We start from the raw sequence: 14,364 nt of genomic DNA on the forward strand, positions 1-14,364 counted from the left end.
TGAGGTTTTAACTCTTGAAGCGGGGAATATAGCCACTCGAAACTATAATAGATTTTCCCTTCCTCAGAAACCCCCTCTTAATGTCGCTCACTTTCTTTCCCTTATGGGTTTGTAAATGCATCTTGGGACCGGTCCCGATCCTCTTGTAAGCGTTAGGATTCGGCATTTGATGGTGATTCATAGTTCTTTGTTAATCTTTTCGAGCAGGTCTTGGGGGAAGAGTTGAAAGACCCGATGCGATCTACTAAGCAGGCTTCTATTTCTCTAACTATATATGGGTCAGGCCGTTGTGAATCTCTTTGGATGAATCGGGTGCGGGATGAAAAATGTCAGTTAGAAAGGAGTGTCTACAACATAACTCTTCAACGAGATACGTACTTAAGATAGTAGCAAAAGACTTCCACCTCCTTGAAAGAGGTAGGCAAAGTTATGACTCTATTCCAACTCCTTGGATCTACTAGTGGTCAAGTGATACATATGGCGAGTATGATGGAAAGGAAGACTGAGGCTCTTGATTATGCCCAAAAGGATTTGAAGTTTCTACATAGTCAAAATGCTTCTCTGAGGGGAAAATGAAAGAATGTACTTCCTGAGTGTTTTGAGAATATGTTGCAATAGGTGGAGTATTTTCATCATCCACTACTTATTTCGAGGGAACATATCTGGTCGGGTCAGATACTCTGGGGTGAAAGAGTCGTTTATATTCTTCAGTAGACCCATGTATTCCATCCTTTTTTTTGTGCTTTATATGGAAAATGTTAAGACGTGGAACGATATTTGAATGTAAATATTCTTCTTGTTGTTTTAGTAATGCTCATTTTATTACATTTATAGGGTGCATTTATTTTTGTTTTCTCGTCAATGATGCATTTCTTCCAGTCGTCTCATTCGTACTGTTTCCGATCCGGAGGAGCGTTAGGGTTGGATTGTACCCCTACAATTCATAAAGTTTGTCTTCCTTGAAGGTCATTAAATAATGCATTACTTAAAGCATAAACAACCTTAAGTTATGCGTGAATCCATGTTTGGTTGTTTTATTCACAAGTATGTCGCATTAAGATGTACGCGTTTTACTGGTAAGATGTTAGACCAGTTAGATGCAAGCATAATTGAAATATGTTTTCATTAATAATGCACTGGTTCTACTTGATATGACCAAGCTTAAAGTCATGTGTATAACGTCAAATTGTTGATCCAACTTGGCAAAACAATATGTTGAATACGTAATTGTGAGGTATAAAACTGGCTAGATGTATTTATGCTTTGAATCACACCTGTAATTATTTCGCATGAGACATGTTAGATGCAGTTATACGGTGAATCATTTTCATATGGATGAGGCATAAGACCGACTAGATGCGACTATGCTTTGAATTTTGCTCTGTATCGCAAAAGGTTATTCCCCAACCAAAGGTAGAGGATCCTCGTCTCTGCCCCCGAGGTAAAAGCTTGGATCAAGGTGGATGTCTTCGGCCTCTACTGTTCACGTCCCTTCGATTGGCTAGAACCGAAGAGGTTGCACCAGCTGCAGAAATGCGTGTCTTTAACTATGGGGTATTTAATTTATGTAGTCAGACGCGCAGAGCATTTTCGACAACACCCCTGGGGGAATTGGTTGTCGTTGTTGGACGTAGAAAGTATCTCTGGTAGCTCCCCCGAAATCTTTAGGTGCACCCAGAGTTATGGGGTATTGATTGTTGTAGTCTGACGTGCAAAACATCTCCAATGGCAACCCTAAAATCTTTAAGCATGCTCGACACTATGCAGTATTGATTGATGTAGTCGGACATGTAAAGTTTCTTAGACAGCACCCCTAAAATCTTTAAGTGTGCTCGACATTGTGGAGTATTGATTATTGTAGTCGAACGTGCATGGCGTCTGCGACAACACTCCTTAAATATTTATCTCGGGCCTCAACTGCGTTGGTTGTACCTCGACTTCCTCGTTACTGTATATAATCACAAAGGAACAAATGTTTCAGACTTTGTGTAGTTTTATTCATGGTGAATAATTGTTCGTATATGCTATATAATAATTTATACACACACGCATACAACTATGTAACAATTTACAAACACACACACACACACACACATACACACACACACACACACACACACACACACACACATATATATATATATATATATATATATATATATATATATATATATATATATATATATATATATATATATATATATATATATATATATATATATATATATATATATATATATGTAAAAAAATGAAACATAACTGAGTGGATTTCCTCCCTCTTATTTTTGTAGTTGGCCTCCCCTTTGTTTAGTCGCGTCTGGACGTGCGGAGGTTCATGCTTTGAAACTAATAGGCGAGGGAGGCCATATTAATTTTCATAGCCACACCTTCTACTTTTTCCCTTTGGAGTGCATGATGTATTTGTTTGGCCCCTTCGAGGTCGGCGTGCAAGGTAACGTGTTTTCTGTGAAGGTTTGGTATATGAGCTTTAAGTGCACGGGCATTGCCACGTCGTCCAATGCTTACGTGAAGTGTCTACCCATAATGTAATTGTTGAGGCTCCTTCATGGAATGACAAAAAATTGAGTTTTGATTGATTATGGGTCTCTTTTCTCCCCTATGGACACCATCAGTTTCACATATCTCTAGGGACAAGTGGTCGTTACGTTATTACACTTATTCTATCTAGGCTCATTTTTAAAAAAAATTGATGAATAGAGGATATCGCATGAACTTCCTCCATTGATCAAAACTCAAGAGATATTGAACTGTTCAATAGTGGTCGTGATTACTAGAGGAAACATTTCATATAAATGCCCTTGATCTTCTCGGAGTCCTGAAACCATATCATAGGTCAGTCGGGGATCTATGATGATGAACCACCTTTGTTTTTATACACGACCATCATTTCATATTTTTTTATTGTCTCTTTAAATAAGAGGTTTTCTTGGGGAGCGCAATCAATGATGGTAGCAATATACGGGCGTTTACCCTTGTTGGTTTCTCTTTTTTCACCACTTGGACCAGCTTTAGAAACTTTCGCATGAGACTTGGTTTTTAAATACTTTTCTCGGTCTCGCTTTTCACCCTTAACATAGTCGTATAGTCGGCCCTTCTTAATCAGCGCTTTAATCGTATCCTTAAGTTAGACACAATTGTCTGTTTTATGGTCATGCCCTCGGTGGAAGAGAAAATACTTTGATTTATTCATCCAGGCGGACTCCTGAATGGGGAAAGGAGGTTGGAATCCTACTTTTCAAAACTGAGTGTTAGCCTATTCCTGGTAAATCTTATGTTGGGAAGTACTCAAAGGTGTGTACTAGTCGTATCGACCGTATATTCCCCTATCAATGTCTTCTTTCTAATGATATGTCTCCTTCCTATACGGGTAGTCAGGACCTGTGTTAGAGGCCGAGGCTGGATATTCGGAGTGAGTATAGTTTCTCTTCCAACATTTGTCAGGTTGAGCTAGGTTCAACATCTTTTGAGTCGTCTTTACCTTCTTCTTCCCTGACTTTGTGCATAAAGGATGGTCACGGAGGAGGCCATTTTTGAAGATCCAACATTAGAAGGATTCCTCAGTTCCCTATTGCCATACTCTAATTTTCAACCCTAAGATTCCACCATCATTTGCATCATTTACATGACATCTAGCATCTTTGCATTACTAACCTATTGAAAATACAAAAAGATTTTCTACTTTGTTTATCTTAAGTTAGGGTTTTGCACCAAGAGCTTTCAAAGATTGATCATTCAATACTTGGCATTAGTTTCAACATTTCAAACTCCTCATCCGTCCCAAGTTATCAAGTGACTTCCATCACCAAGTTCAAGATCATTCCATCTCAAACCCATCAAGGCCAGAGTTCATCTGATACCCTCAACTAGGGTTTTAACCCAAAGTCAACTGATTGACTTTTTAGCCAAGGCATGATCCCAAATATTGAAGTATGATTTAAAGACTTCAAATACATCATAAGTGATCCATTCACATCATCCAATATGCCTAAGAGATCTCATTCATTAAAGATTGCAAGAATTGGATTCATCTGATACAAAGTCAACTGAGGCAAAGTCAAAGTTTGACTTTTCACATTTTTGGTCAACCATGGACTCCTCAACTCAAGGATCATGAAAATATGATTGCAGTTGATCAAGATAAAACAATAAATTGGAGGTTACTTGCAAAAAGGGCAAGATTTGGTTTTGTAAATTTTTCTAAGTTATGAAAAAAATACATGTTCAAGTACCCAAGTTTCCAAGGTCATAACTTGTGATCCAAGCCACCATTTTCTTTGATTCAATGATCATATTAAAGGTATTAATTCATGATTAAACTTTTTACTTGATGATTGATTCCCAAAAAATGCAATTATTTCAAGTTATGAAGCCATGAAGTTGGTACCATAAAATGGAAACACTTAGAAAACATTTCAACCAAATCTGCCTTCAAAAAGTGACTTACTTGATCATCATTTTTCACCATGATCCATATTGATTCAAGGAAAACTCCCAACATTAAAGTTGTAGAGTATGGTCTTATCTTTCCAAAAAGTCTAAGATCATGAAATTATCATATTTGATCTAGGAGGTTCGAAGAGATGAAGTTGTCTCTCCAAATCTGAATTTTGGGTCATTTTCATGGCAAGTTCATCATGCAACCTTGAGCCAAAGCTACATAATCTTACTTTTTAGGCTATCTTGCTTCTAAATATCACTCTAATAAGAAGATCACACACACTTTTGAGCCATTATCTAAGCAACCAAGCCATTACACAATGAATCATTTCATTTTTGGCATAAAGGTTACACTTCCATTTGTGTAAAGTGGCTTTAACCCAACATTAAGTTCCATTGAGCTCCCGAATGGATTTGGTTCTGAGACATACCAACTCTAAGCCTCAAGTCAACTCTTACACTTCAGACAAAGCTGAACAAAACACTTCATGCCCCCTATGCTTTTGCCATGCTTCCCACTTGGTGTTTTGTGCAAGAACCAATCATGCAAGCAGACCAGTACAAGCCACGATTATTTTATGATATCTGAAGCTTCTTAAACCCTCAAGGATCACTATAAATAGAGGACAAAGCCTCATTTATCCATACATCAAGCTCACCAAGCAAAACTTTATTTTTGCAAGATTTTGACCTTAACCTCCATTTCTCTCATCTTGCTCGTGCATTCTACCAACCAAGGGTTCCAATCAACTTCTGGGAGTTTATAAGCATTAGGAGAAGCATTAAACAGTAGCTGGAAGTGATATTGAAGAGGCATTGGACCTTGCTCCAATATGTATATTCTTGCACTTCGAAACTCACTATACATACATCACTTCCATGTGATTTCTGAAGCAGATATGTAGCATTTATTGTGTTAAGGTTGATCATTAACTCACATGCCATTTATCTTGATGTTTATGTGAATTTAAGTAGCATGAAACCTAAAGTTTCATTTCTTGTATTGGCCTTTGTGCATCTTCATCTTTGAGTATTAGCTAAAACTTATCGTACCATTGTGTTCCTTACATTTTTCTAAGCAATTTTGGTCTTTATTTCATGAAAAATGGTTGAGAAATGAGAGAGGTATCATTGATGAAAGATTTGAAAAATAATGGAAGAAAAAAAAACTAAAATGAGAGAGGGAGGTTGAAGAAGATGCTGACATGGCATGGAAAGACAAATCAAACGCGTTTTTATAATATATACAATTCTTTGTGTCATAATGAACGGGTGTATAAGCACCCCAGTGGTAGAAGCGTGCACCCTAAATCACTTGTAACCAAAAGACATGGGGTTTGAATCACCCTTGCCCCATACTTTGGTTTTTATTTTCCAAATAGTTAATGGAACCCCAAAGACGTGGGTTCGAACCTGACCAGTGTAATGTTTATTTTTTCTCACTTGTTAAATGTTCATTTTTATTCATAACTTCAAATATTCATAACTTCGTGATCCCTTAAACTTTTTGACCCATTCTTTTTGCCGTGTTTTCATGAGAATGTCTATTTTATGATGACACCAAAAAATCCCAAAATATTTCACCATTTTTTATTGGATGGAAAACATGTGCTTTTAAGTGTTTTTTAAGGCTCATAATTGATTCTTTTGGCTTATGTCTTGTTTGTTCTTGATGTTTAAAGCTTGTATGATTAAAGCATACTCTTTTAAATGTTTATTTTGAAAAGATGTATGTTTGACCTAAAATAATTCATGTTGTGTTTACCATGTACCAATGAATGCCTTTACCATGTCAAATATGATTTTGTCTTCACCATCAATGTATTATGTCTTGTGATGTTATGTGAAACTTCATCATGTGTTGTTTATGTTGATCTCAATGCCTAAAAACCATGGTCAATATTGTCATCCATACTTCACTCACCTTGTGATTGTCATTGTATTTAGACATATTGTGTGCCTTAATGTTAATGCATGTTCAACCTTGTTATTGTTTATATCCAAGGGAAATGAATCATGACATTCTTGTCATTTTGTATGTACGTGTTCATTTGCATTCTATAAAACTTTGCTTCCCCTTAATCCAAAACTTCTAGATACCATCTTAGGTTCCCAATATAAACCTTAGGATTCTCTCTCTTTCTTCTAGGTAAAATCTTAGGTGCCCCTCAATATAAACCTTAGGACTCTCTCTCTCTCTCTCTCTCTCTCTCTCTCTCTCTCTCTATATATATATATATATATATATATATATATATATATATATATATATATATATATATATATATATATATATATATATATATATATATATATATATATATATATATATATATATATCCTTCTTATAACCACTTTCATAATAAACTTTGACTTAGGTCATTATTTTCTCTTTTGTTTCTTAATCAAATGCTTAAAAACACTTAAGCATATTCAAAGATCTTTTCATATGACCTAAAAATTACAAACTTAATTCAAAACCTTTTGCCACTTTAGCTTTTCCATGTTTAAAACCTTTTCATAAAAGGATTAGACATGAGTCATCCCTAGTTGAGATTTAAATCTCCTACCCCATAACATTGTTGAGATTGATATTGTTTCTTTTCCATTTGGAAGAGGTATGTGACATACTTGTTGATTCTATGTCCAAGTGAGAGCCATTCTTTCAATTTGATGCAAAGATCTATCTTCCGCATGTTTACAGTGGTTTAAAAGTGAGTTTTCTCCTTAAGATGACAATTTGTCTCTTTCTTATAAAATCAAGCCTAACAAATCCCTTCTTACTTTTGAACCCGAACTACGAGGTTTTGATCCTTCACGGGTACCTAGGCATAAGACTCAATGTCTTTCCAAATCATCAAACAATAAAAAGATGTTCTTTTTCTGATCTTCCCAATCAAATAGCAAACAATTTTAAACCAAACACATATATTTAAAAGGTTCTTGTAGAGTACTACAGATGATTAGAATGCTAATACCTTCCCTTTTCATAACACACCCATGTGCCTTAGAATCCCCCCCCCCCTTTTTGCTTAGCTTAAGTTTAATCTTCTAGCTTTGTATATGCATATTGAATTATTTTTGAATCTTTTCCCCTTCCCTTGGATAAATTAAAGTTCGGTGGTGATATTTTGATTCATGAGTCAAGTCTAATCAATAGCTTGGTCTTCGATTCTTCATTGCGACAGAAATGGTGACTCTGCCGGGGACTGAATATTAAGTGGGTGATACCTAACTTGTTTATATGTGTTTATTATTATTATTATTTGTTGTTATGTTTGCTTGGGTTTCATTATGGAGATCTATGAGTGGTGAGGAAATCCTAACACGGATTAGAGAGTACAAATAAGATAGGATGGTGGTATAATCAAATTTACATGTTTGGAGTAATCCTAAGTATGATTAACATATGATATAATTCCGCTCAGTGGAGACCCCTTTGATGGTAATACTTGTTGTTGCAAGTAAATCGTAATGGCATTATTATCTTCGACCTGGGAGTCTAAGAAACTAAGGACCTTTAGAACCCTTTCAACCCCTATAGTCCTTTTTAGGATGTAGTGCAGAGATTATCCAGGTGTAAGATCTGAGGTAATTATTACGCGATGCTACACTCATATGAGTTTCTTTTGAGAATATTATTGGTCTGCAAGCAAGTCGTTAAACCGATAATATCCGAAAGATGGATCTATGACTCTGGGGACCACTTTAGAACCTTATTCTATAGGTACAAAATAAACCCATTAGTTCATAAATTGTGGGATGGTTAGACCATTGGCTCCATGCTTAATGTCAAAACCCTAAATCCGTATTTGTGAAACATGCATTCATGCATCCATAAAAACCGTTTTGCATAAAAACCAAGAAACTCAATAGTTTTCTTTTGCAAATATAGATAGGTAAAATGGAACTTGGAAGGAGGAATACCAAGAAATACACTTTCAAAAATCCTGACTTAACAGAGTTGAAGAAGCTTGGTTCAATGATAGTTAGTCCAGAGGATTTCAGAGCTCGGTATGGAAGACTTATGGGTATCTTGAAGACCAAGGTTGAAGATGGAGTTCTCAACACCCTGGTACAGTTTTATGATTCACCAACAGCTATTGCAGAAGCATTTCACCTAGAAACGTATGTTGTGAAGGCCAACTTCATTAAAAAAGGAGGGATTCTAGGTCTAACCTCTAGATTCCTGATGGAGAAAGCCTTTATCTTTGCAAAAGAAGATAGTAGAGATTCCTTTGAAGCCATTTTTGCTCTACTCATTTCTGGAATTATGCTCTTCCCAAACATTGATGACTTTGTGGATGTTAATGATGTACGAATCTTCTTAATTGGTAACCTAGTACCCACATTACTTGGAGATACCTACCATTATATCCATCACAGGACTAAGAAAGGTGGTGGAACCATTCTTTGTTGTGTACATATCCTATATAAGTGGTTTATTTCTCACTTTCCCAGATCCAGACTCTTTAGGGAGAATCCAAAGAAGCTCAAATGGTCTCAGAGGTTCATGTCCATTAATCAAGGGAATATACATTAGTATGGCCCCTCCTATGATGTTGGAGTAATTATTGACAGTTGTGGTGAATTTCCTAATGTACCTCTCATTGGTGTAAGTGGGGGAATTAACTATAACCGCATCCTTGCCAGACGCCAGTTAGGATATCCTATGGCAGATAAACCTGATAACCTTTTGTTGTCGGGTTTCTTTGACCTCAATGAAGAAGAAAGATTTGTTTTGAAGTATAGAATCATACATGTTTGGTACAACATTCACAGGAAAGGAAAAGACCAATTAGGAAGAAAGAATTGTGTTGCTTTTGAGCCGTACACATAATGGGTTTGTGCTAGAGCCAATGAACTTAAGATGCCCTATGCTCCTGAGAAGCCCTTATTCCCTTATGTTATAACATCATCATCCACCATTCCTATTGAGAATAGGGAAGAGTTTCAAGAAATTTTGGCTAGGTTGAAATTGGAAAAAGACACTTGGGAAGGCAAGTACCATGTCTTGAATGGTAAGAAGATGAGGACGGAGCAGCAGCTAAAGGAGAAGGATGATTTGATTGAGATTTTGGAACAACAAGTTATGAAGAAACAGGAGGAATAAGAAGGTTTACTTCTCTCTAAAGTCCAGCCATTTCATGAGTACTCCAGCATACCTCCCACCTCAGGTGCTTGGAAAGGAATCATCGACAAGCTTATGATCGAGAATGCTCAGCTAAAGAGGTAGAAGAGGAAGCATCAGCCAACAACAGGACCTTCTACAGATGAGATTCCTTAGAACTCATAGACTTAGTAGTTCTCCTCTTGTATCATTTAGGATCGTTGAAATTGTATTTCATCCTTTGTAATCCCTCAATTGTTTAATAAAAAGAGGTTTATGTTTAGCTTATACCAAATTTTGTCTCTATAATATTTGCAATAAATTATTGAGTTTCTTAAAAATTAAAACTCATCTTTTGCATCTGCATATCATGCATCATTCAAGCAAAATTTCCGGCATTTCAAGAAACTTACACGTGTCTTCTACCTCCAATACTCAAACTGAATCACCAGTACAATACTCGAGCCAATCGTCGGAGAAGGATGAGTCAACTTGAACAAGAAAATCAAGCGCTCATGGATGAAGTAATCACCTTGAAAGACAGTTTGGAAAGGCTTACTGCTTTGATGGAGACTTTGGTGGCTGCTCAGAATCAGTCATCGTACAATTCTCAAGATCCATTACAACAAACAACAATCTCTGAGAACGTCTCGGCGCCTATTCAAGTGGCGCCCGTCAATGATCAACAATATCACATGCCACCCGGTTTCCCTTGGGACATGCCTCACGGTTATATGCCAATTGGATACCGCCCTCAAAATGTTGAAGCTCCAGTAGTGACTGTCGTGATGTCTGTACCTCCTCTTGCGGTGCATACGACTCCTTATAATGAAGAAAACATTTATCATGCTGCTCCAAGCGAAGTTGTGGGAGTAGATGAAAGGTTATAGGGATTTCAAGATCAGTTCTTAGAAATGCAAAGGGAAATCAACGCTCTTCGAGGTAAGGATCTTTTTGGCAAGACCGCTTCTGAACTCTGCTTGGTTCCTAATGTTCAAATTCCTCCCAAATTCACAGTATCAGACTTCGAGAAATACAAAGGAAATTCATGTCCTCAAAGTCATTTGGTGATGTATGCTATGAAGATGTCCACTCAGACTGACAACCATCAGCTTCTGATCCACTAGTTTCAAGACAACTTAACTGGTGCCGCTCTTAAGTGGTACGGGGGCTTGAACAACGCGAAGATTCGTACTTTCAATGACCTTGGTGAAGCTTTTGTTCGTCAATACAAATATAATGTAGATATGGCTCCAGACAGAGATCAACTCTGGGCCATGATCTCCATTGATCTATCAAGTTCATATCTAGGGTTTGAGACCCTCATGACAAAGAGCACAACCATGAATTGATCCAAGAGTGGTTATGAGCATCATATATGGGTTCCATTGATTCCTTCATGTTATATTGATCAAGTTTTCTTCAAGAGTTTGAAGGTGATTTGCCTTGGAAACCCTAGTTTGACTGGGTATCTTGAGTAACTTCTCCAACAAGTTATCTTACCATTTGATCAAATTTCTCAAGGTACACTTCAAAATTATCATCTTATGCATATATGATCTACCTTGAGCCAATAAAGTCAAAAGAATTGAAGGTTAGCAAGTTGATTGATGGTGGTTGGCCAGATGAATTCATCTGATCAAAACTGGGTCCCCCTAGACCCTATCTCCTACAATTTTCACCATATGAAAATGATTCCAAACTAAAATTTACTCTAAATGACATTCCAAACAACTTTCATGTTTAGACCTAGAGCTATTTTTGCTTGTAAAATCATTTTCTATGTTGAAACATTATACGTCATTTTGTCTAAACCCTAATTTGAAAGTCAATTTCCCAAGGCCATAACTTGCTCAAATTTTACGATATTAAATATTTCCAAGTTTCAAAATCAAATTTAAGGTGCCTACTTAAACTTTTATGTTTGGAGTGAGAGCTAATTCAACTTTTATGAGCATGTGATATGAGGTTACATTATAGGTCATTTGTGACCTATGCCATTAACCAAGTTATTTTTCCAAACTTAAAAAATGCATAACTCTATCATTCCACATTCAAATGACATGAAATTGGTGACCACTTTTAAGGTATTTGAAATAGCTACAACTTTGATGAAGACACTTTTCTCATTTTAAGCTCACATAAAAAGTTAAGCAAGGTGGAATATTGAGATATATGGCTTGACACTTAGAAAAAATTTCAACATGTTTAAATTTCCAAACATCCACCTCAAAATTATCCATGTTCCAAGCTCCAAATGAAAAAAAGTGTTGAACATGAAAGTTGTTTCTCTTGATCTAACCTTTTAAAAAAGACCAATTTCATCCATTTTGGACAAGATTTGCTAGGGCTGCGCATTGCTTGAACATTGCATCATCATTTGGCAAAAATCAAACTTCAAGCTTCCATGTACAATTGCCTAGCACTCCAATTTGATTTCAGACTTGTTCAGACTCAATTTTGGATCAAATGGAATGATCTCATGGGCATGTACACGCCCATGCACGCATGCATCACTCATTGCCAATTTTGGAAACTCAATTGTAAGGTTAAATATCATGTGATTCAGCTATAAATAGAGCACCATACGCTCAGAATTGGGGACTTCTTCGCGCCAGCTTTGATCCCAAACACCAAACCCTTCCATTTGAGAGGATAATCCTGAGAATTTCCTTTGGAAATTGAGTTTGAATCTCACTGTTTTGAGATCCAAAACTCCAGGGATCCAAGACCTTTTGTGCATTCTAATCTACTTCTGCAAGCATCCTGAGCAAGATCAAGCACGAGCCAAAGCAAGAACAAGTGAATCCAAACCTGCATTGAAGGTATTTTCCAGAAAATTTCATCTCTTCGATTCTCTCTCAATTCCACTCAATTCTCTTGGATCTTTGGTTGTCTGAGTCCAACCAATGTAGGCAAGAAGATTGAGTTGCTTAGAGGTCAAATCGAAGCAACTCAGTTGACACACCTCAAAATTCAACTCCTCTTATCTTTTTATATATTTGGAGTTAGTTGAAATTGAGCTCAGATTCATGCTCTACGCCATTTTTTCTTTCAGATCATGTCCTCCTTTTTCATTTTCTTGATGGTGATGAGTGAACCAGTCCGGCCAAGGTCACCGGAGAAGATGATCGACCTTTGAACGTCGGCGATACGCTGGAAGTGTTCAGAGCCATTGATCTGTTTTAAATTGTTTTAATCTCACGCGTTGGTTCTGATTACCATCCCTGTGGCGCATTGACTTAAGTCCATAGTGGAAAGTGCGCTGAGGACCACTTGATCTGCCACCTCAATTAATGAGGGAGATCAAGTGGTCCACGTTTTTTTGCTATTTTTTGATTTTCTTTTATTCCTTTTATTTTCATTAATTCATATTAATTTTAATATTGATCCAAAAAAATGAGTGTTTCTCCAAAAAAATTCAAAAAATTTCCTCTTTCATATTCTGAATTAAAATTATTTTTTGGATCATTATTAATATTTTTCATGATTTAATTAATTTTGTGTTTATTTTTAATTATTTAAAAATACATTTAAGTCTTTAAAAATTCTGAATTTTTTTCTCCAAGGTCCTTTGACCTTGTTTGACCTATGATATATCTCATGGCCATTTATTTGGTGTTTTGATGAGGTTTTAGGAATTTAACAAACCATATTTAATTTAAATGCCTTATTTTAGTATTTTTAATTTGAATAAATGTCAAATAATTTTGTTGACCAATTGTGATGACTTGTTTGTGTTTTACTCTTGTTGTTGGGCATTGGTCAAGGTTGATTTGACTTTGTCAAGTTAATATCATTGGATTTAGGGGATTGATGGAATGTACATTCCATCTCCCAAAATGAATAGATGATATTAATTTGGTAAAAATCCTTCTTTGACCAATTTGAGTTTTGATCCATTCCCCTCCCTCTTCATCTCATTCCCCTTCTTTATGCATTCATCTCATTTGGTCTATGATATCTCAAAGTCCTAAAGCTATGAAAAATTAACATGAGTATGGATGAGATTAGGCCACCTCTTTTGCATATTCTTTTTGTGTGTGGTATGTTTCATGAGCATAGTCCATTATACTATGTCTCTAACATGCATTAACACCAAGATTCTATTGCCCTACCACAAATATTTGTGACTTCTACATAAGTCCAATTACGATTGCTTAACATAACGCTAAATTTGTAACACAAAAGGCATAGCATTCTAGTTAGTGAGATTGTAAGTCTCCCCTCTTTCATGGTATTGTGTGGAAACTTGGCCTTTTTTCTTTCCTTTGGAAGATGTCTTGGCTCAAGGACCCATGCTTATGATAAGTGGGTTGAGTGTTCTCCAAAGAATGTCTTAAAATGAAAAGCAAAAGCAAAAACAATATTAACTTCTAACTCATTAACAACTAACTTTTAATTTCAAGCCATTTACTTTAATGTCATTTAATTCTAGCCTTTATTCATTTGCCATTGTTCATATCATTCTAATTGTTTATGTTAATGCAATTTTCACTTTGTCCACTTGGACCATATTGTGTGATATATCTTGTTTGTGTATACTTAGCTTGTTTGTGAGGTCTTTGACCATTAATGTACATAATAACAATAAAAACCCTAAAAAACTATTGTGTGGACTGTTGGCTTGATCTTGGAAAAATGGACTTAGAACTTAGGCAAAATTCCTATGCTAAAAGGACTTGGCCAATGCCAACTTTTTATGGAATCAAGTGCTTGCAATTTGAAACTTCATCTGATACATCATTCAAGATCCATCTGATTTCATCTGCAACATGATCATTGTGAAGCTTTTA

General features: G+C 36.2%; 1 protein-coding gene across 1 annotated transcript; it reads left to right on the forward strand.

Moving 5' to 3' along the window:
• Positions 1-8,362: 8,362 nt before the first annotated feature.
• Positions 8,363-9,571, forward strand: LOC127094415 (uncharacterized). The gene is made up of 3 exons (XM_051033254.1): positions 8,363-8,898; positions 9,040-9,204; positions 9,313-9,571. Exons 1-3 carry the CDS (start codon positions 8,363-8,365, stop codon positions 9,569-9,571), a joined length of 960 nt encoding a protein of 319 aa, XP_050889211.1.
• The last annotated feature ends 4,793 nt before the right edge of the window (positions 9,572-14,364 follow it).

This window comes from Lathyrus oleraceus, chromosome 6, assembly GCF_024323335.1.
Source record: "Lathyrus oleraceus cultivar Zhongwan6 chromosome 6, CAAS_Psat_ZW6_1.0, whole genome shotgun sequence".
In the NCBI taxonomy this organism is placed as follows: Eukaryota; Viridiplantae; Streptophyta; class Magnoliopsida; order Fabales; family Fabaceae; genus Lathyrus; species Lathyrus oleraceus.

Coding starts and splice junctions, on each gene's coding strand:
- LOC127094415 (XM_051033254.1), top strand. CDS start 8,363: ATGGAACTTGGAAGGAGGAATACCAAGAAATACACTTTCAAAAATCCT. Junction 8,899..9,039: donor GTACATATCCTATATAAGTG/GTTTATTTCTCA, acceptor AATTATTGACAG/TTGTGGTGAATTTCCTAATG. Junction 9,205..9,312: donor GAAGAAAGATTTGTTTTGAA/GTATAGAATCAT, acceptor GGTTTGTGCTAG/AGCCAATGAACTTAAGATGC.